Source organism: Erpetoichthys calabaricus, chromosome 13 (assembly GCF_900747795.2).
Source record: "Erpetoichthys calabaricus chromosome 13, fErpCal1.3, whole genome shotgun sequence".
NCBI lineage: Eukaryota > Metazoa > Chordata > Cladistia > Polypteriformes > Polypteridae > Erpetoichthys > Erpetoichthys calabaricus.
The window spans coordinates 137197515-137220962 of NC_041406.2; the positions used below are offsets into that span (position 1 = coordinate 137197515).

The window sequence follows — 23448 nt, forward strand, 5'->3', positions numbered from 1 at the left end:
TATAAATGTAATGAATTATTATTATTAACTAGCCCAATCCCTGCTATTATCCTTCCTCCACTGGCACTGTGCAGTCTGGTTACTGTTCTCCTGGCATCTACCTAACCCAGACTAGCCCTTCAGACTCCCAGATAGCGAAGTGTGATTCATCACTCTGTTCCAGAATCCAATGGTAGCGTGGTTGTCACCACTCCAGCTGACACTTGGCGTTGCACATAGTGATCTTAGGCTTCTGTGTAGCTTCTCGGCTATGGAAACCATTTCATGAAGCGCCCAACACAGTTCTTGGACTGATGTTGCTTCCAGGGGTAGTTTAGAACTCTGCCGTGAGTGATGCCATGTTACACACTATGTACTTTTTTTTTTTCCTTGTCTTCTTAGAGAGTCAAGGCTGAGGGGCTATCAAGAGGCAGGGCCTGTTAAAGCCCATTGCGGCACTTTTGGGCTATACAAAAATAAATTGTATTGTATTGTATTGTACTTCAGCACTCGGCGAGTTTGTGTGCTCTACTACTCCATGACAGAGCTGTTGTTGCTCCTCGATGCTTCCACTTCACAATAACAGCACTTACAGTTGACTGTGACAGACCTTGCAGAGCAGGAACTCCATATACTGACTTCTCTGACAGTGCCACATTTAAAGTCATTGAGGAGCTCTTCAGTAACACCCAATGTTTGTCAATGGAGATTGCAATAGTGTCTTGATAGTACACCACTTTTAACAATGAAACCCAAACACTAGAACTCAATTATTTGGAGGGGTCTCCACATACATATGGCCATACACTGTACTAATGAGGTCAATAATTTAAATCACATGACCAACAAGTGTTAGACAAAATGGCCAATAGTGATTTACCATTTGATCAGCATGCTACGATTGAATCTCTTGTTAAAGAGGAAATTCCCACGGCTGTTATTAGATGCATGCATGGATGCCAGTGCTGGGAGAAAGTGGGTGAAACAGTGTTGCAGCACCCCAAATCCCAGGCACAAGCACCACAACACAAGTCCTGGTACAAACAAATGATTTATTGTGTACAAATACCTCTGACAGACTTCTTCAAAGTTTGAACAAGCACAATTACAGAAAAAGTCTTCTTCCTTCTCACTGTCTCTTCCCTCTCCTTCACTCTTCCTCAGGGAGTTTCATCCTCTTCCACCCGACTCTGACTCCACTGGAGGAGGATGGATGGCTTTGTTTTATCCAACAGATCCTTTTACACCGATAGAAGCACTTCTGGGTCAAACGGAAGTCCCAAAAATCAGGACTCACGAATCCCCACAGCACCCCTCTTGGCCGCACCTATGGGACCCAGCGGGACTATTCATGGCACTACAACTCCCATCATACACTGTAGGTGTCCACATGGTTACTGAGGTCCTGGGATGCTCCAGGGATTGTAATATTTCTATTGCACTATTATATTGTATTGAGGATTACTTGTGTTCTGTTCTGTGCATTGTATTGTATTGACCCCCTTCTTTTTGACACCCACTGCATGCCCAACCTACCTGGAAAGGGGTCTCTCTTTGAACTGCCTTTCCCAAGGTTTCTTCCATTTTTTGGGGGGGAGTTTTTCCTCGTCTTCTTAGAGAGTCAAGGCTGGGGGGGGGGGGGCTGTCAAGAGGCAGGGCCTGTTAAAGCCCATTGCGGCCCTCCTTATGTGATTTTGGGCTTTACAACAATAAATTGTATTGTATGCTACCATCCAGAGGATTGGGAACAAACATATTCTAGAAAAGGAAGCATCCAGCATTACTCCTTTGTTTTGTCCTCCCATCTGGGTAAGGGTCCCATACCCATCCCGGACAGGATGCCAACCCGTTCATGTCCTTCTATTGTGGGATCCCTTCTCAACAAGGAGGTAAGTAGGACCTTTAAACTATTGGACTGATGGAAAAGATGTGTGCAAAGAAATGGAGATTTTGTTGAAAAGCAAATCAAGGTTTGTACATTAAGATTTCATACTTGCTTTTTCAAGCATTAAAACTCACTTTTTGTTTAAATTGGTTGCTCATTAATTTCAGTATGACCCTTGAACTTCAGCGTTGGCTGCTTGTGTACTTATTAACTGGTAACAGCTTAAATAACCTGAGCATTAAAAATTAAAAAAATTAAACGGCAAAATAAAATTAAAGAAATGGTGCTCATCTATCGCACATAAATGTTTGCTTCATTCACTACCCTATTAGCATAACCGGTTAAGTAAGGAAACGTCCAGATGGTGTTGCTTTAGGGCGCAGTCAGAGACTAAGTTAGCAAATTGCTATTGAGGCCCCTGCAGGTGTCTGTAGCCCTTTTGGTTGAAGTCGACCAATAAAGTGTAATTGCTGATGCAGTACCTATGAGGTCAGTCATGTAACGCCCCGACATCATGCAATGCCCACAACATCAGTCACAAATTGCCCATTGCATCACCCTAATCTTAACCATAGTGTAACTTGGCATATGATGGCTGTTTCATGATCAATATTGTGGGCATTATGTATAGGTATTGAAGCTTCAACATCTCAACTGGACTGGCAGCCTGGTATGTATAAATGGGGCCACCAGAGGGAGCTCTGGGAAGACCACCCCAGGGTTTCTGCAGGACTACGTCTGTCCCAGAAGTGCTTGAAAGGAGACCTGAAGTGACCTCAGAGGTACTTGGAGATCAGAGTTAACAGAGGTCAGTGGTCATTGCTCCAGCAGCTGGTAGAGAGTTCATCTGGCAGGAAGAGGACAAGTGCTGTGAGGAGGAGATGGAATGTTAGGAGTAGTAGTTAAGAAGAGGAGCAAAGTGGTTTTTGATTTATTCTCCCATTTTTGCACTTTGTGTCTGCAAATCCCTGGAGCCTTCTATATTAACTTTTGAAGAAGTGATACATCCTTTCTGTTCCTTACAATTTTGGCTTCATTAGTGTTATTTTGGGTTCAGGGACAAAGAAAGCGCCCCTTAGGCCACAGTAGATAGATAGATAGATATGGAAGACACTATAAACAATTAAAAGATATAAACAGCACCATTTAATTGATAGATTGATAAATATAGAAGGCTCTAAAGGATCAATATATAAAAAGGTACCAAATGATAGATTGATATACTATTAGCTCTTAGGTGGTGAAGTGGTGAGAGAGACAGTTAGCCAATTAGGGAACAGAGGATGATTAGGGGCCAGAATGACTAGGCCTTGGCGGGCAATTTAGCTAGGATATTGGGGTACACCCTACTCTTTACAAAAGATGCCCAGGGATCTTTTATGGCCACAGAACATCTGGACAAGATTTGACATCTTATTCAAAGGATGGCACCATTTCTACAGCACAGTGCGCACTGGGGTGCTGGCATCCACATTCACACAACAGGGTAAGTGCCCTCTGCTGGCCTCGCCAACACGTCTTCCAGCAGCAATCCAAGCTTTTCATAGATGTTCTCCCATCCAAGTACTGGCCAGGCCCAAACATGCTTAGTTTCTGAAGTGCATGTGGTATGGCCGCTGGCTAGATACAGAAGGTTCTATATGATTAATAAATATGGAAGGCACCATATGACAGAGTAATAGTGTCAGACATGTGGGCTTAGGTCATGCCTTATTGGTATAGGATTGGTCAGAAATACGGGGAAGAATTGAACTGTAATGCCTGCTCGAATCTCATTTCCGATTGCTCCAGAGTGGAGGAGGACTAATCCAACGAACGCTGACTTAACTTCTGCCGATCATCCTGCGTCTACCTCCTCCACTTCTGTAAAAAAACACTAGCGTTTTATTTCTTCAGGGCTTTCTTCTAGTATTGTATTTAGTATTTTACTCTGGTTTATTGTCTTTTATTCTGTTTAATGTGTTGCATATCCTGTATGTCTCTGTTCTTAGTGTTCTATACAAATACTATTTGTATTCAGTGTTACATATATCCTGCTGTTCTTTCTGAGGCTCTGTGAAGCACCTTCGGCATGTGAAAGGCACTATATAAATAAAATGTATTACTATTATTGAACGTAAAAAATACTGAATTTATCCTTTAAGGACCAATGGAATAACTTACTAATTTTGTTTTTTAATAGATGTATCAAATCCACCTTTTTGAACAGATGCATAAAACAAACTAAATCCAGTCTGTAAACTTAAAAGTACAAAAAGTCCTGGCAGTAGGAAAAGCTGCCCAAAACGTAGGATTTGAAGAGCTCAGTTCCAAAATCAGCTAAGTACAAAAGATAAATTTTGGAGATAAATAGGAAAATCTGGGTCCGTAAGCAGATTTTGAAACTAAATCCCTAAAACTATAGCGCTACACTGTTGCAATTAGCAGGTTTTGAAGCTCAAACATATTTTCGGCGCATGACCAACTGCATGAAAAGTCACAATCGTGTGTTCACTAAATGTTACCAAAAGGTGTAATTAGCAGATTTTGGAACTCACATCTTCATTTGCTCTTGGCCATGGGAGGTATGATTGACTGTCATTTTACCGCCATCTAGTGGTTGTCAAACTGTAAGACAGCTAAACTTGGTGTACTTTTTCTGGTTGCCTGCTGCAGTCTCCAAATTCCTGTGCTGTATTTACAAGCTATGGGAAGTTTTACCTCCTGGTTGAATTTTTAGGAGAAATAAGAGATCACTGATGATATGGTACTTGGTCTGCACTAAAAGCATTTCCTTTACAATTTTCTTTTGTTGTCGGTGTTGAAGGCCAGACCTTGGGCCATCTTCAATGGAATACTTCAGCCCGACCCTGGTACACATTTACCAAGTGAGAAAAAATTTGTAAAGAGACACAATGTTCTCTAGCGTTAGCAATTCCATAGTCACACAATACTTGATTTTGTGGTTTTAAATATCCATGTTGGCTTATTACTGAAACAAGACAAACTATAAACCAACAATGTTAGAGGTTTGTGATTGGCATGTTTTAGTTAACGGGAGCTTATCTTTAGCCACTTGCAAAATCTGCTCCAAAGAGTACATCCTCATACATGTAAAGACTTTTGAAACTTTATTGAAACTGTACGCTTCCTAGTTATTTAGTATTCAGCTCGCTGTTAGTGTGTGAAAACATCACACACGCTTGGGGATTCTCACAAACACAAAACAGCAACAAACTGGAGACCGACACTCCAGGAAATAAATCATCTACTACTTCATGTCTTTTCATTATGAAAACTACTGGAATCATGATTAGTCTCAGGTAAATTGTTAGTTTATTTATGAAGAGCATCATGAATACATTTGGTGTCACTGGTGAGACACTGCTTAGAGGCCCACCTCTGTCCATTTCACACCTTCACACCGAGAGGCTAGCTGTGAACTCTGGGTCTCGGAGTCAATAAGCAGCAGCTTATCCAGTTGAGCAGTAAGACAGCTGCGTTATCAGCTTTCTAACTTCCTCCTGTTTCTCTCAGCTTCTGCTGTGTTTGACTTTTCCATTGCACTTGCACCCACCAAGTGAATCCAGGTTATGGCAATATTTGTATCTGCCCAGCAGTTCTCTCGGGGTGATACCCACCTCATGATACCACTCATGCTCCCCAAGAGGGAAGCTACAGCAGGGCATTAACTCAAGACCTTTGCATTACAGAATTGCCCTCCCAACCAGCTATGAAAAGCAAAAAGTCAGTATGCCCAACAGACATGTAGGTTACTAACTGTGAGGGTATCTCTCTTTGCCTCACCCCTTCCTGCCACAAGCGATTCCAGACATGTCCCAAAAGTTACTCAAAGAGTGAGGCTGTAAGTGTTGCCAAAATATGACTCATCACAAATTGTACCTTCAAAATTGATTTATGGAAAAGTTAAAAAGTAATTACAAATTATCACGTCACTGATAAAACATTAACATACTTTTCCTCTTTTTGTTTTATTTTGATGCTTTCACCTCATCAAGTGGTGGCTGGCCATTCAATATCGCAAGGGCATTGGCGACCATTCTTTCCACCATGACTTGAGTTGTCTGGTAGGTATGGCTTCCCATATGAGGCAATATAAGGACATTGTCAAGCTTGAGCAGTGGGTGGTCTCTGCAATAAATAACAGAGGGATTTTACAGCCAAAAGGACAAGAAAGATTGCATATATGATGTAAAATATTAAAAACCTTCTCAATCCAATTTAGGGTCATGGGACTGCTCAACCCATCAAAGCGGCACTGAACTACAAAAACAAATGTCAAGCAAAATTTAGAAAAACACAGAATGAAATCCTACCACTAATCTATATACCCGATTTTATAAAAAGTGGATCACCACTCACTGCTCTTCTTTGGTGCAAATGGAGAGCAGAGCGGCCATGTTTACTTGCAGAAAACAACAAGAAAAACTGACTGATCAAGGGCAAAGTTGTAAAATCAACCAAAACAAAATGATCACAAAAATCTGTACATTTTATTACCTAACCCTCATATGCGTCCTTTGGAGCTTGGGGTTGAAAATGAAATAAGTATTCTTTTAAAGTGAGTGCTGTCTCCCACAATGCTGATTAATTATTTTCTGCGCCACAATATCTGCAGGCTAAGATTTTCTTAGTTGGACCCGATGCTATCAGTAACTGGTTAATTGCAGCAAACGAAAAACAATTGTTCATGTATCTGAATGAATTAACTACCCTCCCCAATGGCTGAATAGAAATGTGTCTGCACAAAAGTATAAAACCTAAAATGAACTGCAACATGACAGGCTTCATGAGTGTGTCAGGGCAGTTTTATCAGTATTCCTGTGTATGTCTGTAGACAGACAGACAGATCTTTTCACAATTAGTTAATGAAATATGATTTCTTCACATACCCCTTACAAACCAAACAACAGAGTCACCCCTTTCCAACGAGTCTATTTAGCTTTTCTGAGAGCTTCTCTTTCATTCATCTCTCATCTGTGTGACTTCCTTATGTGAAGATTTGCTTTGTTTTCAGTGTAGACTGCTGCTTCTTGTCAGGCCGATGAGAAGAAAATGTCAAATACTCTCAAACTAGGATGTCGTTTATAGTTTTCTAGGGTGACGGCTTTTTGTTTTACCTATTTTACACTCTGTGATCATGCATATAACATTATTTATTTAACTATTCTTTTCAACTCCTCAGACACTAAGTGACTTCCCACTGCTCTTCTGAACTATTCAAAAAATGTGCCTAATGGACATCACGGTCAAAATTTTTGACATAGGACAGGAGTGGGCAGTGTCAGTCCTGGAGGGCCGCAGTGGCTGCAGGTTTTTGTTCCAGCCCAGTTTCTTAATGAGAAGTCAATTATTGCTGATGAATGACTTATTACTTAAGTGACATTTTGATGCTTCATTTTAGTGGTCTCGCTTGTTAAGGTTCTCCACCCTTAATTGCTTATTTCAATCTTAAACTGCTGCATTCACTGTTTTAATGGCTCCTTATTAGCAATAAGACGTAAAATGACAAAGCAGCCAGCAGTTCTCCAGCTAACTTTTTTCCCCCAATTACATCTGTGTGTGTTCATCATGGACTGTTTGATTTAATACAACACTTAACAGAAAAATGTGACAGACTGAAAAGTATCCATTTTAGGCTTTAAATTGTTTGGATGATATCCTAGAAAAGGAAAAAAATCTATGATATAACAGCTTTACATGGAGCAGACTAACAAGCCATAAAATTAAATAAGGTCTGAGATTGGCAAGGATTGGTTTCTAATTAAGCAATTGGGTTGGAATGAGAACCTGCAGCCACTGCGGCTCTCCAGGACCGACATTGCCTACCCCTGACAAAGTATATTTAAAAAAAAAAAAAGGCTTTTCAAACTTTGACATACAAGAGTTGCACAAAAATGTGGCAACACTTTCTATACTTAAACTGAAATTACCAGACAATGTCTGTGACTTGTTTTACAGTTAATTTGAAATGTGCTCCTTGCTAGTGCAGCCCCATGGAGCAAACCGTTACTTCACACAATGGCATCTGTTAATAATGTAATATTGGAAGTTAACTTGCTTTGGCGCTAAAGAATTCAGTAATATATATTCACATGTGTTTAAAAAATGTACATGGCGGCAGTGCTCGTTAAAATCTCTGCTAGTGCTTACTAAACATTTGAAGTGGCTGCAAGTGCAGGATTTCCTCTGGCACTCGCTGCTCCTCACTGGCATAAGACTGCTGATATTGAGGTGGAACTGGTTTAAAAATACAGTGAGTTAACCCTATAGTGATGTTAAAACATTCTATGCTAAATTACTGGTTCTAGAAACCGTGATGCAAAACGTTTTGGGTAACACCTCTCTCTTTTATAAGCAATGAAAGCACAAACCTCGGCAGGGGTTCGGGATATGTCACATCCAGAGCTGCTGCATGGATCAGTCCTGTACTCAGAACTTCAACAAGAGCATCCTGGTCTACCACAAGACCTTTATTAAGAAAAGCAAAAAAGCAATGTATCAAAGCAGTTCATAAAACACACACACACACATACATTATATACATGATATATACAATACACAGTAGATATTAGTACATACAATATGTGCTTACAATCTAAGTAAATGGATCTCAAACTCAGTTCTGGAAACTGCTTGTGGCTCCAGGTTTTTATTCCAGCCAGCTTCTGTTTTTAATTTGATTGCCTGCCTCATTAAGTAAGCTGTTATTTCTCACTTTCTGTTTTGAGGTCAATGTACAGGTAAATATATAAATGACAAAACTCTTCAGTCTTAGACACTGCAGCCTATAACAACTTGAGTGCTCTCAGAGTTCGTTCTTCTTGCATGATCACTCAGACTTGTGGACAGCCTGCTCTAGCAGATTTACAGCTGTACCGTCCTCTTTCCATTTCTTAATGGTTGATTTGACTGGATATTCAGTGACTTGGATATTTTCTTGTCTACTTCTCCTGACTCCTTTAATCTTATTTTCATGGAGTTGCCTGGAGTGTTCTTTTGTCTTCATTGTGTCGGTTAGACCACCACACTGACAGACCTTCTACAGTAGATACAATCAATTGAAACCCCAGAAAGGTGATCTCCAGTGAACTAAATATGTGCTTTCCAAAACCAATGGACTGTGCCAGTGCTGATTTTAGTGTGTCATAATAAAGGCGGTGAATACTTATGCTGTTGATTACTTAGTGTTTTTTTATTTGCAATTAATTTAGTACAACTTTGCGGATATCTGTTTTCACTTAGATATTACTGCGGTGGGCTGGCGCCCTGCCCAGGGTTTGTTTCCTGCCTTGCGCCCAGTGTTGGCTGGGATTGGCTCCAGCAGACCCCCCGTGACCCTGTAGTTAGGATATAGTGGGATGGATAATGGATGGATGGACTTTGATATTAAAGAGTCTTTTTTCGGTTGACAAAAGTTGTATAACAAAAAAAATGTAAAAACGTCTGGGGGTGAATACTTTTTATTGGCACTGTGAACCACTCATGAATTATTGTATTACCAGTGGAAAGATTTATTCTCAGTGAAGATATTATTTTCTATAAAAATAACAGAACAATGAGGCAAAAACAAAGCTAAAAACATTTTCAGGTGCAGTTCAAAAATTTTGTTATTTTGTGTCCACTAAATTAAATTCCTGCACTTTTTTCCACTGTGACTGTCTAAGACTAAAAAAACAACCCACTAGTAGTGCTGTCTGAAGGATGGTTTTAAACTGTGAATGCCTGGCAGACATGTCAAGGTGATACTATCTGTCCAGCAGACTCCCGTTAGTGAGGCCCAAGGACTGCGTCTCTGATGCGAATGTGAGCAACACTGGATCACCACAAGGAACTGGCCTGTCACCATTCTTTGTTCTCACTGCACATCTCAGGCTGTTAATATAACATCAGGTCATGTCACAGATGATTCTGTAGTAATGGAGTGTACCGATCAAGGGGATGACAAAGTATAGGAACCAGGTGGTAAACTTTGAGAATTGTCCAAAACTCAACATCAGCAAAACTAAGGAGCTGCTTATTGACACTTGCTGCACCAAGGAGCCTCTACACCCATTCACCATTCAGTGAAAATGTGGAGGTGGCGCACTGCTAGAAGTACTTGGGGGTCCAGGTCAATGACGAGATAGACTGGTCTAGTAGCACAGAGGAACTCTAGAAGTAACGGCAGAGCAGACTTTTTTTTTTTTTTTTTTTAAGGAGACTGCTCTCTTTTCATGTGGGTTGTGACATTCTTCACATCTTCTACAACTGTCTGATGGCCAGCACAATTTTCTACACTGTAATATGCTGGGCCAGTAATATCACTTCAAGATAGGCCCACTGAATCAACAAGCTGATGAAGAAGGCAAATTCAGCCATGGGACACCATCTGGACCTGCTGGAGGTAGTAGTGGAGTTGAGAATGAAGGCAAAACTGAGAGCCATTATGAACAATGCTGCACATCCTCTCTATGACACACTAGCACTGAGGACTTCTAGCCAATGGATCTTTCAGCAGAAGTATGTTAAGAAACACTACTGTGGCTCCTTCATATGCCTTTATAAATAAACTAGCAGGAGTACCCGGCGTTGTCTGGGAATCTATAACTGGTGAATTTCCCAAATGAAAGAAACAGAACATAGAAATAGAACAAACAGTTTTCTGATTCACATTTTATTGTAAGTTCGTCCACTTTGGATTGTGTCTGCTGTGGCGTTTGAGACGCCCTTGAAATAGACTTTTCTCTGGCATCTGAAGTGGACCGTGGAATTGTACGTCTTTATTACGGTGGCATGGGTATATTTGTGTAAAGCAGGAGAAATATACTGTGTTACATGGTATTATGTACGGAATACACACCACAGTGAGATGAATTTACATTATTTACACTATGTCAGAAAGCAAACAAATCATAGACATCTATAGATAGACACCGCATTCACTGTGTTGCCCAGTCGACACAATACGTCAGCGTGTCCGCCCTATTGCGAGTGGTAAAAGTGCCATTTAAACTAATACACGTAGACATGGAAACTGGGTTTTCTGATGAAAAAACAATAACGTTTAAAACAGTATCGTTTACATACAACAGATTTTGGTGAATCGTTTAAATGTAATTATTTCGATCCATTTATACACTAATAAAAGGCAATTACTAAATAATACTACTAATAATAATAATATTAATTATTATTATTATTATTAAATAATTCCTCCCATATAAGTAACATTTCGCGGACTGCCTTTTTTCATCTGCGAAACATTTCTAGACTTCGTCCTGTTCTTACGCAACACAGTACTGAAGTATTGATTAATGCCCGAGTCACCTCACGTATAGGTTGCTGTAATGCTATTCTAGCTGGCATCCTACAAAAACTTATCCATCGCTTACAACTTCTTCAAAATTCTGCTGCTGCGTCCGCGTTTGCCACGTTATGTTCTAACTACAGAGGCAGAGTCCCATTGTATGGTTCTAACTTGTATTGAGTCGAGGTATTGATGTGAACACCATACATGCGGATACTATCAAATTATATATAAGGATACCTGACTGTGACTGCTCTGTTCTCATGAGCCAAGTCAGAAGTTGTTCTTTTTTGTAATTTTTGTATGTGTAAGAGGGGAGCTGTTTTGTGATGATATTTCTTTAGCTTCTATAAAAGCTATATTTCATTTTTGGGACAAATAAATCACCAAAAAGCTATCTATACCTTGAATGGGACTTCATCTGTTATTGTGCGCTGTTATATTTGTTCCACCACTTATATTTTACAAATATGTGTTTTAAAGAAGCATTGTAGAGGTCTCACCAGGCAAATTCTTCTCTTATTCCCAGCAAAGGATATAAATAACTGACCAAATATTGCAAAGATCTTTACAGTTTGAATATTAAAATTCAGTTCTTTAGTCCATCTGTGGTGTAAAACTGCTTTACCAAGCATAAAGGTTAACTTGAGAGCACCTGGGCTTAAGGAAGGAACTCTATAAATGACAACTCACATCCACACTCAATCATGTAAGGCTCCATTAACAGCATCTGGGTCAGATTTCTCACCAAATTTGCTCTTACTACTTCACTTTTATTTGAAACGTAATTAACGCTGGTCATTATACTCCTTGTGCAAAACAAAGGTCAAAAAAACTCTCAGTCCATACCTCTGCTTATGTTGATGAGAGTGGCCGTTCGTTTCATTAAGCTTAGCTCTCTTTTTCCAATTAGATGGTAAGTCTGTGGAGACAAGTCCACAACCAGCATCACAAAGTCAGAGTCACGCAGCAGGTCATCCATTTTTTCATAATAATGGGCGCCTACAGCTTTTTCTTCTGCTTCTTTCCTGCCAAAATGAAGTATGCAGTAAATTATTTAAAAATTTGCAGAAGCAGGAGCTATAATTGAATTTTTTTTTTCAGATGATAAATAAACAGTGTGGTCAATTGGGGACACTTGTGACCCGGTCGTGAACCCAAAATACAGCAAGACACAGAAAAAAACAAAAAAAAATCATAAGGAAATGGGGGGGGGGTGGTCATCACAGGGAGTACTGTAGGTACAGATATAACCAAAAGAACATCAAAGTCTAGCTGTTGTAATGGGGATAACTAAACAGAGGATGTGGTCCCAACTTGATATACGGGATGTCTACTGCACTTACCAGCCTATACATGACAATAACACCCCCCCCCCCCCCCCCCCCCACAATTACACTTACTGGACTGACTTTTCTTCCCCTTTAAAGCTCTGTGGCCATTTTCTGTCTTTAAGGGATCTGTTGCCAAGACGCTAGTCCCGGGTGGCAGGGGTTTGTTTGATGTGTGACATCATTGGTGCAAAGTCTTATTCTGGCAAGACGTGTATTTTGTTACCCAAATTTGGATTAAAAAACCCTTGGAAAGTGTCATTATGTTATATTGATACTCTGGTTACAATTTTTGTGTATGTCTTTTTCTACTTCAAGTATGCTTAACAGTTTTTGGCCTTGTTATTTTTGATCTTTTTGTCTTTCTGGTAATGATGTTTGCTTTGATCAAATGGACTGGATTCATTTCCTGGTCTGAAACCTCCCTTTATTTCGGCTCTGCTATGACGATGGGCACCCTGTTGCTATATGTATAACTGCGGACTCCATTGTCACACATTAAATATCTAACCTTGGATTGGCCTGCCCTTCTGCAGTTTGGCCGTGTGTGGTCCGTATGGCTTTGTATCCATTTAGGGGTAAGGTGTGTGTGTGTGTGTGTGTGTACAGTTCTCATTGATTTCTGTAATTCTGTGTGCTTTTTATTTTCCCTGTGTTCTGCTCACAAGCATTTGTAATTTGTTTTTTTACAGACGTCACTGTGTTCTAATTAGAGTGGTTACGGTATTCACTGAAAGGCTTTAATGGTGGGACAGGAGCTACAATGAAGGCTGGAGAAAAGGTGACCAGGCTGTTGACTGAAGTTTATAAATGAAAGGACAGAAACCTCGGCACTGTAAGTAAACCATTCTACCTTGAAGATGATGACCACAGGACTGTGTGTATGCACACACACTAACACACACATTCACAGATAGCATTTAAAGTTTGGTTACATTCTTGTAATATTGTGTGTTCCCTGTCGACAGCCAAAAAGCAAAATTAAAATAATATACTTTCCCATAAATTAGAAAGCAAGCAGAAGTGTGATTCGATCATAAAACTCACTTGTTCAAAACTTGTGCTGTTAATTATACACTTGTACTTCTTATTAATAATAATAATTTTAAAAAAATGTAATATTTTACAACAGCACGTTTTCGAGAACACTTTTGAACTCCACGGAAATGCTGTTATAGAGTATATTTAAATTTGAAATCAGCATATGGAGTCAGGAAAGGCCGTAAAATCTAAAAAATACTCAGTGGCCAACTCATTAGGTCCATTTGTTTGATGTGACAAGTAGTGTGCTCCTTCAGACAGACAATTCAGCTAGGGTTACTTGCTTTAGTTGTTGTTTAACCAAAATGCCAGAACAACCAGGACACGGGATATAACGGACTTTGACCAATGTATGATCATTCCTGACAGAAATACTGGTTTCAGAATCTTGGAAATGTGTCCTACAGCAATTTTCACGCACTACAGTCTTCTGTACAAGAAACATCCACTAAGCAGTAGATTTCCTAATGAGAGAGGTCAGATGAGAATGTCCAAACTCATTCAAGCTAAAAGAAAAGCCAAAATACTCAAACAACAGCTCTTTTTAAAAACAGGGCACCTTGGATTGCACAACACATTGGACCGTGAAACACATAGCAGAAGACCACATTGAATTAGCTATGAACAGGGAGATGAAGCTGAAAGTGGGCACATGATTTGCAACATCAATAGCTGAAGACATCTCCATGGTAGTAAAGTCCAGTTTTTACCAACTGAGGCAAATTTCAAAACTAAAATCCTTTCTACCACAGAAGGACTTTGAAACAGCCGTTCATGCCTTTATTACATCTCACCTAGATTGTTGTAATTCCTTATAAGTGGGTCTGCCCAAATCTGCTCTGTCGCACCTTCAGCTGCTTCAAAACGCTGCAGCGAGATTCTTAATTGGGTCGAGAAGAAAGGACCACATCATCTCTCCCATTTTAGCCCATCTCTTCACTGGCTACCGGTGAAGGTGTCGCATTGATTTTAAAATCTTGGGGTTTGTTTTTAAAGCCTTGCATGGTCTCGCTCCACAATATACCTGTGACCTCCTTCAGCCCTATGGCGCACCAAGAGCACTGAGGTCATCTGGACAGCCACTCCTTGTAGTCCCCAAGATCTTGGCTGAAGTCTAGAGGAGACGGAGCTTTCTCAGTTGTTGCTCCTAAGCTTTGGAATGACTTGCCTTTCCACATCAGGACTTCGTCATCCATCGTATCACATTTACATTTTACATTTACATCATTTAGCAGACGCTCTTATCCAGAGCGACTTACAACAGTGTTTGTTAGTTTTTTCGCATACCCCTTGGGGTCAGAGTGCAGGGTCAGCCATTGTACAATGCCCCCTGGAGCAATTACAGGTTAAGGGCCTTGCTCAAGGGCCCAGCAGAGTAGGATCTCTTTTGGCAGTGACAGGGATTCGAACCAGCAACCTTCGGGATACCAGCGCAGATCCTTAGCCTCAGAGCCACCACTCCGCCTGGCGGAGTTTTTAAAAGTCGATACAAGACCTGCTTATTTTCTTCCGCCTTCTCCATCATCCATTACCAGGTGCGGAGATCCAACAGACTCTCAGACAGACACACAATGTCCAAAAAGCACACATTTTAAAATGTTCCTGCTTCTTTTACAGCACACTCAGTGCACAAAGCACCACAATAATGCTCACAGTCCTTTCCTTTTCTCTCGCTCTTCTTTTCTTTCTCTCTATTCTTCTCTGCCACCTCTACTCTTCTCCCGCAAGTTCTGTCCTCGGCCTCCCGACTCCAGCTCCCCGAATGGACTGAGGTGGCTTCTTTTATACTGCACTCAGAAGTGCTGCAGGTGCTCCTCGATCCACTTCCGGGTGTGGCGAGAGTGCTGCACACCAAGGCTCCAGAGCTGTCCAGGAGCCCCCTGTCGGTGGCCAAGGGCCCCAGCAGGGTTGAGCCTCTAAGCTCTGAGCCTGTCACCCCGGTGCAAACCAGGGGGTTTTTGGGGGGGGGGGCTGCCCCCGCATGTCCTGTATGTCCTGTCCTCCGGTCCTCTTCTCAGGAGGGCATAATGACAGGGCAAGGACCCCGGCTGGGAAAAAGTAAGTAAAGAAAATGGACGGCTAGATTGAAAGATAAAATATCCTACCTCCGGTTTCGATTGTGATAAAGGATTTTCATGTCAAATCCTTTAGCTCTTTTGGCAACCTGGTAGCCAATTCTACCCATTCCGATGATACCAAGGGTCGCACCACTGACATCATATCCAATTTCACTCTGAACATATTCTGTAATTTCTGGAGAAACTCCAGTCTTGTAACCTGCAGTGGGGATAAATGTGAATTTGACAGAGAATAGGAGTAAAACTTTGTCATGGGAGTAACACAAAAAATAAATAAATAAAAATAAATAAATAAATAAAACAGCAATCTTCAACCACTCCATCAGAAACATTTCCAGTCCCTGAAAGAACACATCAACTGGAAAGTTTTCAAAATTTTGCAGGTTTTTATTAAGAAACTAAAAAATACTCTGTTCTGGATTTCTTTTAATATTATATATAAAAAAATGAAAAAATAAAAACAAAAAACACCGATAAAGGCTATTTGTGCTAATAAGCAAAGATTATTTTTTGTGAATTTCAGTATGCAATAAAGTTTAAAAAAGGAAAAAAAAAAACCAAACCAAAATACAGTACATGTCAAATACAGTTTAAAAGATAATTAAAATAACCATCTCTAATACAAATAATCAGCTGAAAAATTCAAAGCATAAGCACACAAGCAGTTACATATTAAAATTATACATGGGAAAAAAGTTAAAAAACATAGTGTTTTGTCAAAATAAGTTATCAAGAAGTGAAGACGACAAAATTAATTATATAACCAAATGAATGAATTAAAAAAGAAGGGTGGGACTTGCTTTCTGGAGGGCTACAATGCAGGTTTGCTTTGTTTCATCCAACCTATAAATAAACGCAGACAGTTTTCCTTTTATATGGATATAAACAATTATGGCTGATGGCCCCCCATTTCTGTGTCCCTAATACATTAATAAGAAGCGAGTATTGTGTTAGGGTGGCACTGTGGCACAGTGGTAGAGTTGCTCCCTCGCAGTAAGGAGACCATGCCAAGTCCTCCCTATGTGGGGTTTGCATGTTCTCCCCGTGTCTGCCTGGGTTTCCTCCGGGTGCTCCCATTTCCTCCCACAGTCCACAGACATGCAGGTTTGGTGAATCGGTGATCCTAAATTGGTTGTAGTGTGTGTGTGTGTGTGGGGGTTTGTATTCGCCCTCTAATGGACTGGCACCCTTGTGCCCTATGCTAGCTGGCACAGGCTCCAGCAGACCCCCACAACCCTGTTCAGGGCTAAGCAGGTTAGAAAATGGCCGACTGACTGACAGTACTCTGATCAGAGTTCTTTAAGTTTAAGGTAAATTTCTTCTGACTAGTCGTAAATCCAAATTGTAATATACTGTACAGCCCCTTAGAACCATTTGCCTCTGCCTGTGCTCTTCAGGGACAGGCTACTGTATAATTACTTAGAGTTATTCAATCAATTTCCTATCCATTTGATGTAAAAGACAGAGATAGCCAAGTGTGTAAGCATATGTAGATAAATTCATATAAATTATACTGTATGTATATTCATATAACTATGTATATACAGTGTATATGAGGATATCTATCTTACTAAACCACAGTTAATATATGCACGGCGGACGCACCGAGGTGCATGCGCACTGTGGCCTTGGCGCCCGCCCCAGAGTCTAGAGTCAAACGCAGCGGCTTTCCAAAATGTGGCGGCTTCCCAGAGTCAGTAGGTGGCACCCAAATAACACAACCTGTGAGCTACACTTGCTCTAATCCACTGTGCCAGTAATATAGCTCACATAACAGTCACAGACTCTAACCCTGGGGCTTCCCAGACTCAGTGGCTGGCACACGAACACCACAACCTGTAAACTAAACTTGCTGTGCTCCACTCTGCCAGCAGTCGGTGGCAGCAAAGGCAACGGAATCACGTCTCCACAAAACGAAACCGCCTTAGTACAGATATGCTTATTTAATTAAATGACATTTCCCCAGACGCACCCACCCTCCATGATATGTCATTCATCCAGATATCGGACGGAACAGACACTGGTTGCCATTCTTGGATTTCCAATTCGCTAGCGAATCACTGGCTTACTTGTATAATATAATCTCAAGGACACTGTACAGTATATGCATATGTATACATTGCATATTCTGCACTATTCTGGTAAGTTCTAAAACTGTTCTGAAAATGATGATGCAGCAAATAGGTTTAACAATACTAAAAATACTAGAACATTGAGGCACCGCTTGAGACATAGAGAGAGAGAGAGCGCCATGTTAGGGTGATTAGGACAGCACTCACCTGCTAGGACACTCTCTCGTTTTTGCAAAAATCTGTAGTTCTTATCAAGTTCTCAGCTCCATGAAGTGGGAAGTGAGACGGAGTTGTGACCATGGACTCCACGAGCATGACTTGGGACATGACTTGAGAAGTTCAGGTGAGCGAGACTCACTGCCAGAGCACCGTGACACGTGGCGGGTTGAACTGAAATGAAGCCTAGCATGACACGGAGACTTGGGTTCGGCCACCGTGTAACGAACAGTCCTTTTTAAAGCCCCTCTTTTCCTCTTTTTTTGTGTTTCCTCGCAAATCACCTGACAAGGAGAAATTCTTGCTCCCCAGTTCACTTTGTCGATAGAAAATAAAGGCTATCAGGGCTCCAGAAAGTATGTAATAAATATATTTAACAGAGACACCCCTGGAGCACGCCAAGCAATATGTGTTTTCTTGCCCTGTAATTGCAGATGGGCTAACAATTCTTTGTTTGAACAAACATGTTTATAGATGTGAATACACAAAGGCATATTTGGCATGTAACTGATAATGTGCAAGTTGTAAGTAAGAATGTTTACTTAAAAAAATAAAGGAAATGAACTAAACATGAATATGGAAAGCATTCTTGCTGTTGAGACGCAAGGCCAGAGGCTGCTTATGAGAGAAGCATCAGCATTCTTTAAAGCAGATAGAAAAGTGTCTGTGAAAAACACCTTTGTTATCTGGAGATCATATGGCATCCCTTCAAGGGTACGTTCAACACAGCAGCATCTCTTAAAATAATATTAATTTATTTAAGAGAGGTTCTTGTGAGCCTAAGAGTCCAAGTTGCTAAAGGATTTCTTATTTATTAAACATTTTCTCCAACACAGCTGCATGCGCACAACACCAGCCGGAAACTGCAGCACTACTGTAGTCTAACTACACTGACACAGCACTACTTTCATGCAACAGTTTATGTCATATTAACTTGAAAACTACGTGAGACACTTTAAAGACAATCCTCAAAAACTTGAATGGATTTATTCATTTTTTTAACAACATCAACCTCGATAGGAGTGCTGCGATCCCTCAACCACAATCTGGCACACCCTCAGTGGGACTGTGGCCCCTTAGTTTGAAAACCACTGCACTAGAGCACACTTTCTAAGTTTGTTATAGAAATAGTTACCATAATATCGACAAAGACATGAATGGTAACATCATGAATAGGATTATGCTGTAGCATCCTGTTGAAGGTTTCCCTAAAACGGTGGAGAATTACATCAGGTAATTACGTCAGCTATTCTTGGTAAAACTTCCAATATTTTTGCGTGCAGGTAAAATCTTTCATCCATCCATCCATTGTCTCCCGCTTATCCGAGGTCGGGTCGCGGGGGCAGCAGCTTGAGCAGAGATGCCCAGACTTCCCTCTCCCCGACCACTTCTTCTAGCTCCTCTGGGGGAATTCCAAGACATTCCCAGGTCAGCCGAGAGACATAGTCCCTCCAGCGTGTCCTGGGTCTTCCCCGGGGCCTCCTCCCGGTTAGACGTGCCCGGAACACCTCACCAGGGAGGTGTCCAGGAGGCATCCTGATCAGATGCCCGAGCCACCTCATCTGACTCCTCTCGATGTGGAGGAGCAGCGGCTCTACTCTGAGCCCCTCCCGGATGACTGAGCTTCTCATCCTATCTTTAAGGTTAATCTTAAAGTTAATCTTTCAGTGTTTCATTTCCAACCTATCAATGTTGTCAAAACAGAAACACCACTAGAAATAAAAACTGCACTAGTGTTGGTGCATTACATGTGATTTCTAGATATGTTGCTAATTCAAAACTACCCACAAACAGACACAGTAAATTTGGTACCTTGTATGACCTTCCGTGCAGATGCCAGTAGCAAGGTCATGCCCAAATCAGCTGTTGCATTGTTGACCAGATTTGGGGTGTTGGTTACTTTTACCCCAAAACTGGATATCAATGGGATATCAAGATGATCCACTCCAACGCCTCCATTTATTACAGCCTTCAAGTTGGGCAGGACCTGCAGGAGGTCCCTGTTAAGTTTAGGAACAGCACACCACACAAACACGGCTTGCACTTTGTCTGCCCAGCGTTGCTTGTCTTTTCTGAACTCATCATTAGAGATGATTGTGAAATGCTTCTCAATAATCGGTGCAAAGGCAGAGTGGATGCCAGACTTGTCCCCAGGCTGCAAAGCTAAAATGTGAGGTTTTTCCATTACCTGTAAACAAAAATGACACACAAATTACTACAACACACGTTAGTGAACACTATACAGGTATGTGCAATATCAATCAGAACGCATCTTCACTTTAGGCTTCAGTCTTCTCAAGATCCCCCAGTGCTGCCGCTATGTATACCTGACCTGAAATGGATTCAGCGGGTTTGACACCGTTAACTTAGCTTATAATGAAGTGGAGGTCTGACTTGTTCTGATGTCAAAAGCGCTGTCTCTTACCTCTGTAAATCTGGAACAAAGCCGCAAGCACTGCGATCTAACTAAAAATACGCAAAATTAGCCGTTACGTCTCCTCGACGCTCCCAGCCTCCTTTGCTACTTACGGAGTATGGACGAGCTGCTGTCGTTGACCAGCGCTGGGATCTTCGTAGTAACGTGAAAGGAACTCGAATTAGGAGAGTCATGTGTTTTTTTCCCTTTCTATCACCAAACTTTTAAAACTTCTCATTTGGATCGTGCTCGCCGGAGTTGAATTTGACTGACACTTATCCCGCCTCCCTCTAGGGCCACCCATAATGCCTCAGCTCTGCACAAATAACAATCTTCGCTAATCTGGCCTCTGTCCCCGCCCACGTGATTCCAGATACGTAACGTCGTGTGCGTCTCTACCGCCTTGTACTGGAATACATTGCTACGTAATTTTATTCCCCTTAACTAGTGAAGGTTTACGCAAATTGCTCAGCGCCTAACCTTTACCTTTTCCCAACACAACTTTCTCTCACGGTTTTTCTCAGTTACTTATGCTCATTTCTTGAAATACTTATCATTCGTTTTCATAGCTCCAGGTACATTTATCAAAGCAGTGCATATGGTATAACACAACATGATAGTCCAGCTGCCAAACCAACCACTGCCGGCGCGTGGAATAACTCTATCTGGGGCAAAGAGCATTTGTGCTGCCCTTTAACCGTCAACCACTGCATCCGAGATTTCCCCTTACTGGGCATGCGACGAAACTCATAATTCTCACATATCACTTATTTGCTATGCAGGATTCACGATACAGTGCATTCCATGATCAACGGATTATATATATATATATATATATATATATATATATATATATATATATATATATATATATATATATATATATATACACATATATATATATATATATATATATATATATATATATATATACACATATATATATATATATATATATATATATATATACACATATATATATATATATATATATATATATACACATATATATATATATATATATATATATATATATATATACACATATATATATATATATATATATATACACACATATATATATATATATATATATATATATACACACATATATATATATATATATATATATATATATATATATATATATATATATATATATATACATATATATATATATATATATATTCATTGCATTCGTAGTCTGTGTCACAATCTGATTGTATGGGTGGTTACCTACCAGGTAACGCTTGTGGTTGGCCAGCAAGTCGGCTAACATCCGCCACGATGCCCTCAGTTGTGAGAAGCAGATCATAGAATGGTTGAAATAGTTTATATATATATATATATATATATATATATATATATATATATATATATATATTACTTTCGGAAAAAATATAAAACATATAAAACAATAAAAGGAGATTAGCTTTAAGGCAATAAAATGCTAAATTAAATGCTAAATAAACAATTCAAATGTTTTAATGTAAAAGTCGTCCTGCAAGCTTGCCTAAACACCTTTGTTCGTTTCAGACTCCGTCCTGCAGGCTAAAAGGCGCAGTGTAAACTTAGGAAACTGTTAACAGAAACCTTTAACAGATTACAGAAATGAACATTTTACAGAATGGTATAATCAGAATATATACAATGTGATATACATGTGAGGGGGCACAAATAATAGACTTTAACATGTAGAAAATAATTAACCAATAATAATTAAAATAATAATCCTCAGTCTGACATAGAACGGGAGTCTAATTAAACAGGACTTGAACTGTAGACTTTAAATGCACTACTAATTCTAAGTATACGCATCTCAGAAATGCACTTACGTTATAATTTGCCAAATCCCGTCCACAGTTTTTCAGCACCATCGATGACTTGACGATTGTGCTCGTCACATTCTTTCCTGCTCCCAAGTACATTTCTCTGCAGCCCGGAGCTTCCACACTGGAGCTCCAAGTAGGTGGAGTTGATGCCAATGGCTGCTCCAGGGAGGTGGAGCTGACTCTAATGGGCACCAACAGAGTCTAGCTGAAGACCTGCCGGTTTATACTGTGGTTAAGATGAGGCAGCGTTATCAAAATCAAATAATGCCAAGTTCTCTCAAGTAAGTTTAACTGCACGTGCTTGGAGCTCCAGGATGGAAGCTCCGGGCTGCAGAGATACCCGACTCCCTCAGTGCAGCTAGGCATGCTAAAAACAAGTTATCCAAAAGCTAGAAAAACTGACATCGGGCATTCATTTGATAATAACATTTCATTATTTGCATGTGCCAGCAATGATAGGCTAAAGGGTAATTGATAGATAGATAGATAGATAGATAGATAGATAGATAGATAGATAGATAGATAGATAGATAGATAGATAGATACTTTAATAATCCCAATGGGAAATTCACATACTCCAGCAGCAGCATACCAATAAAGAAAATATTAAATTAAAGAGTGATAACAATGCAGGTATACAGACAGACAATAACTTTGTATAATGTTAACGTTTACCCCCCCGGGTGGAACTGAAGAGTCGCATAGTGTGGTGGAGGAACGATCTCCTCAGTCTATCAGTGGAGCAGGACGGTGACAGCAGTCTGACGCTGAAGCTGCTCCTCTGTCTGGAGATGATCCTGTTCAGTGGATGCAGTGGATTCTCCATGATTGACAGGAGTCTGCTCAGCGCCCGTCGCTCTGCCACGGATGTCAAACTGTCCAGCTCCATGCCTACAATAGAGCCTGCCTTCCTCACCAGTTTGTCCAGGCGTGAGGCGTCCCTCTTCTTAATGCTGCCTCCCCAGTACACCACCGCATAGAAGAGGGCGCTCGCCACAACCGTCTGATAGAACATCTGCAGCATCTTATTACAGATGTTGAAGGACACCAGCCTTCTAAGGAAGTATAGTCGGCTCTGTCCTCTCTTGCACAGAGCATCAGTTTTGGCAGTCCAGTCTAATTTATCATCCAGCTGCACTCCCAGGTATTTATAGGTCTGTACCCTCTGCACACAGTCACCTTTGATGATCACGGGGTCCATGAGGGGCCTGGTTCTCCTAAAATCCACCATCAGCTCTTTGGTTTTGTTGGTGTTCAGGTGTAGGTGGTTTGAGTCGCACCATTTAACAAAGTCCTTGATTAGGTTCCT

General features: G+C 40.6%; 2 protein-coding genes across 3 annotated transcripts in view; both read right to left on the reverse strand.

The window, feature by feature from the left end:
* Positions 1-5740: 5740 nt before the first annotated feature.
* Positions 5741-22338, reverse strand: LOC114663717 (probable 2-ketogluconate reductase). 2 transcript variants are annotated; one of them, XM_051935509.1, is made up of 6 exons: positions 22143-22338; positions 19704-20079; positions 15631-15802; positions 12003-12181; positions 8239-8335; positions 5741-5995 (listed from the first exon to the last, which is right to left on the reverse strand). In XM_051935509.1, the coding sequence occupies exons 1-6, from the start codon at positions 22233-22235 to the stop codon at positions 5836-5838; spliced, it is 1077 nt and encodes a 358-aa protein (XP_051791469.1). In that variant the 5' UTR covers positions 22236-22338; the 3' UTR covers positions 5741-5835. The 2 variants fall into 2 exon arrangements, with proteins under 2 accessions (XP_051791469.1, XP_028673467.2); XM_028817634.2 differs by lacking the exon at positions 22143-22338 and adding an exon at positions 20421-20621.
* Positions 11243-23448, reverse strand: part of tbc1d31 (TBC1 domain family, member 31) — a 1102325-nt gene continuing 1090119 nt past the window's right edge. Inside the window, exon 23 of the mRNA XM_028817629.2 lies at positions 11243-11403. The gene's annotated coding sequence lies outside the window, so the exon portion shown is untranslated. The remainder of the gene's footprint in view (positions 11404-23448) is intronic.

Bases quoted from the DNA above. Each gene is read 5' to 3' on its own strand.
- LOC114663717 (XM_051935509.1), bottom strand. From the start codon at position 22,235: ATGTACTTGGGAGCAGGAAAGAATGTGACGAGCACAATCGTCAAGTCA. The intron at 12,182-15,630 runs GTAGGATATTTT...TCATTTTGGCAG, and splicing joins TATCACAATCGAAACCGGAG to GAAAGAAGCAGAAGAAAAAG. The intron at 8,336-12,002 runs GTATGGACTGAG...TTCTTAATAAAG, and splicing joins TCTCATCAACATAAGCAGAG to GTCTTGTGGTAGACCAGGAT.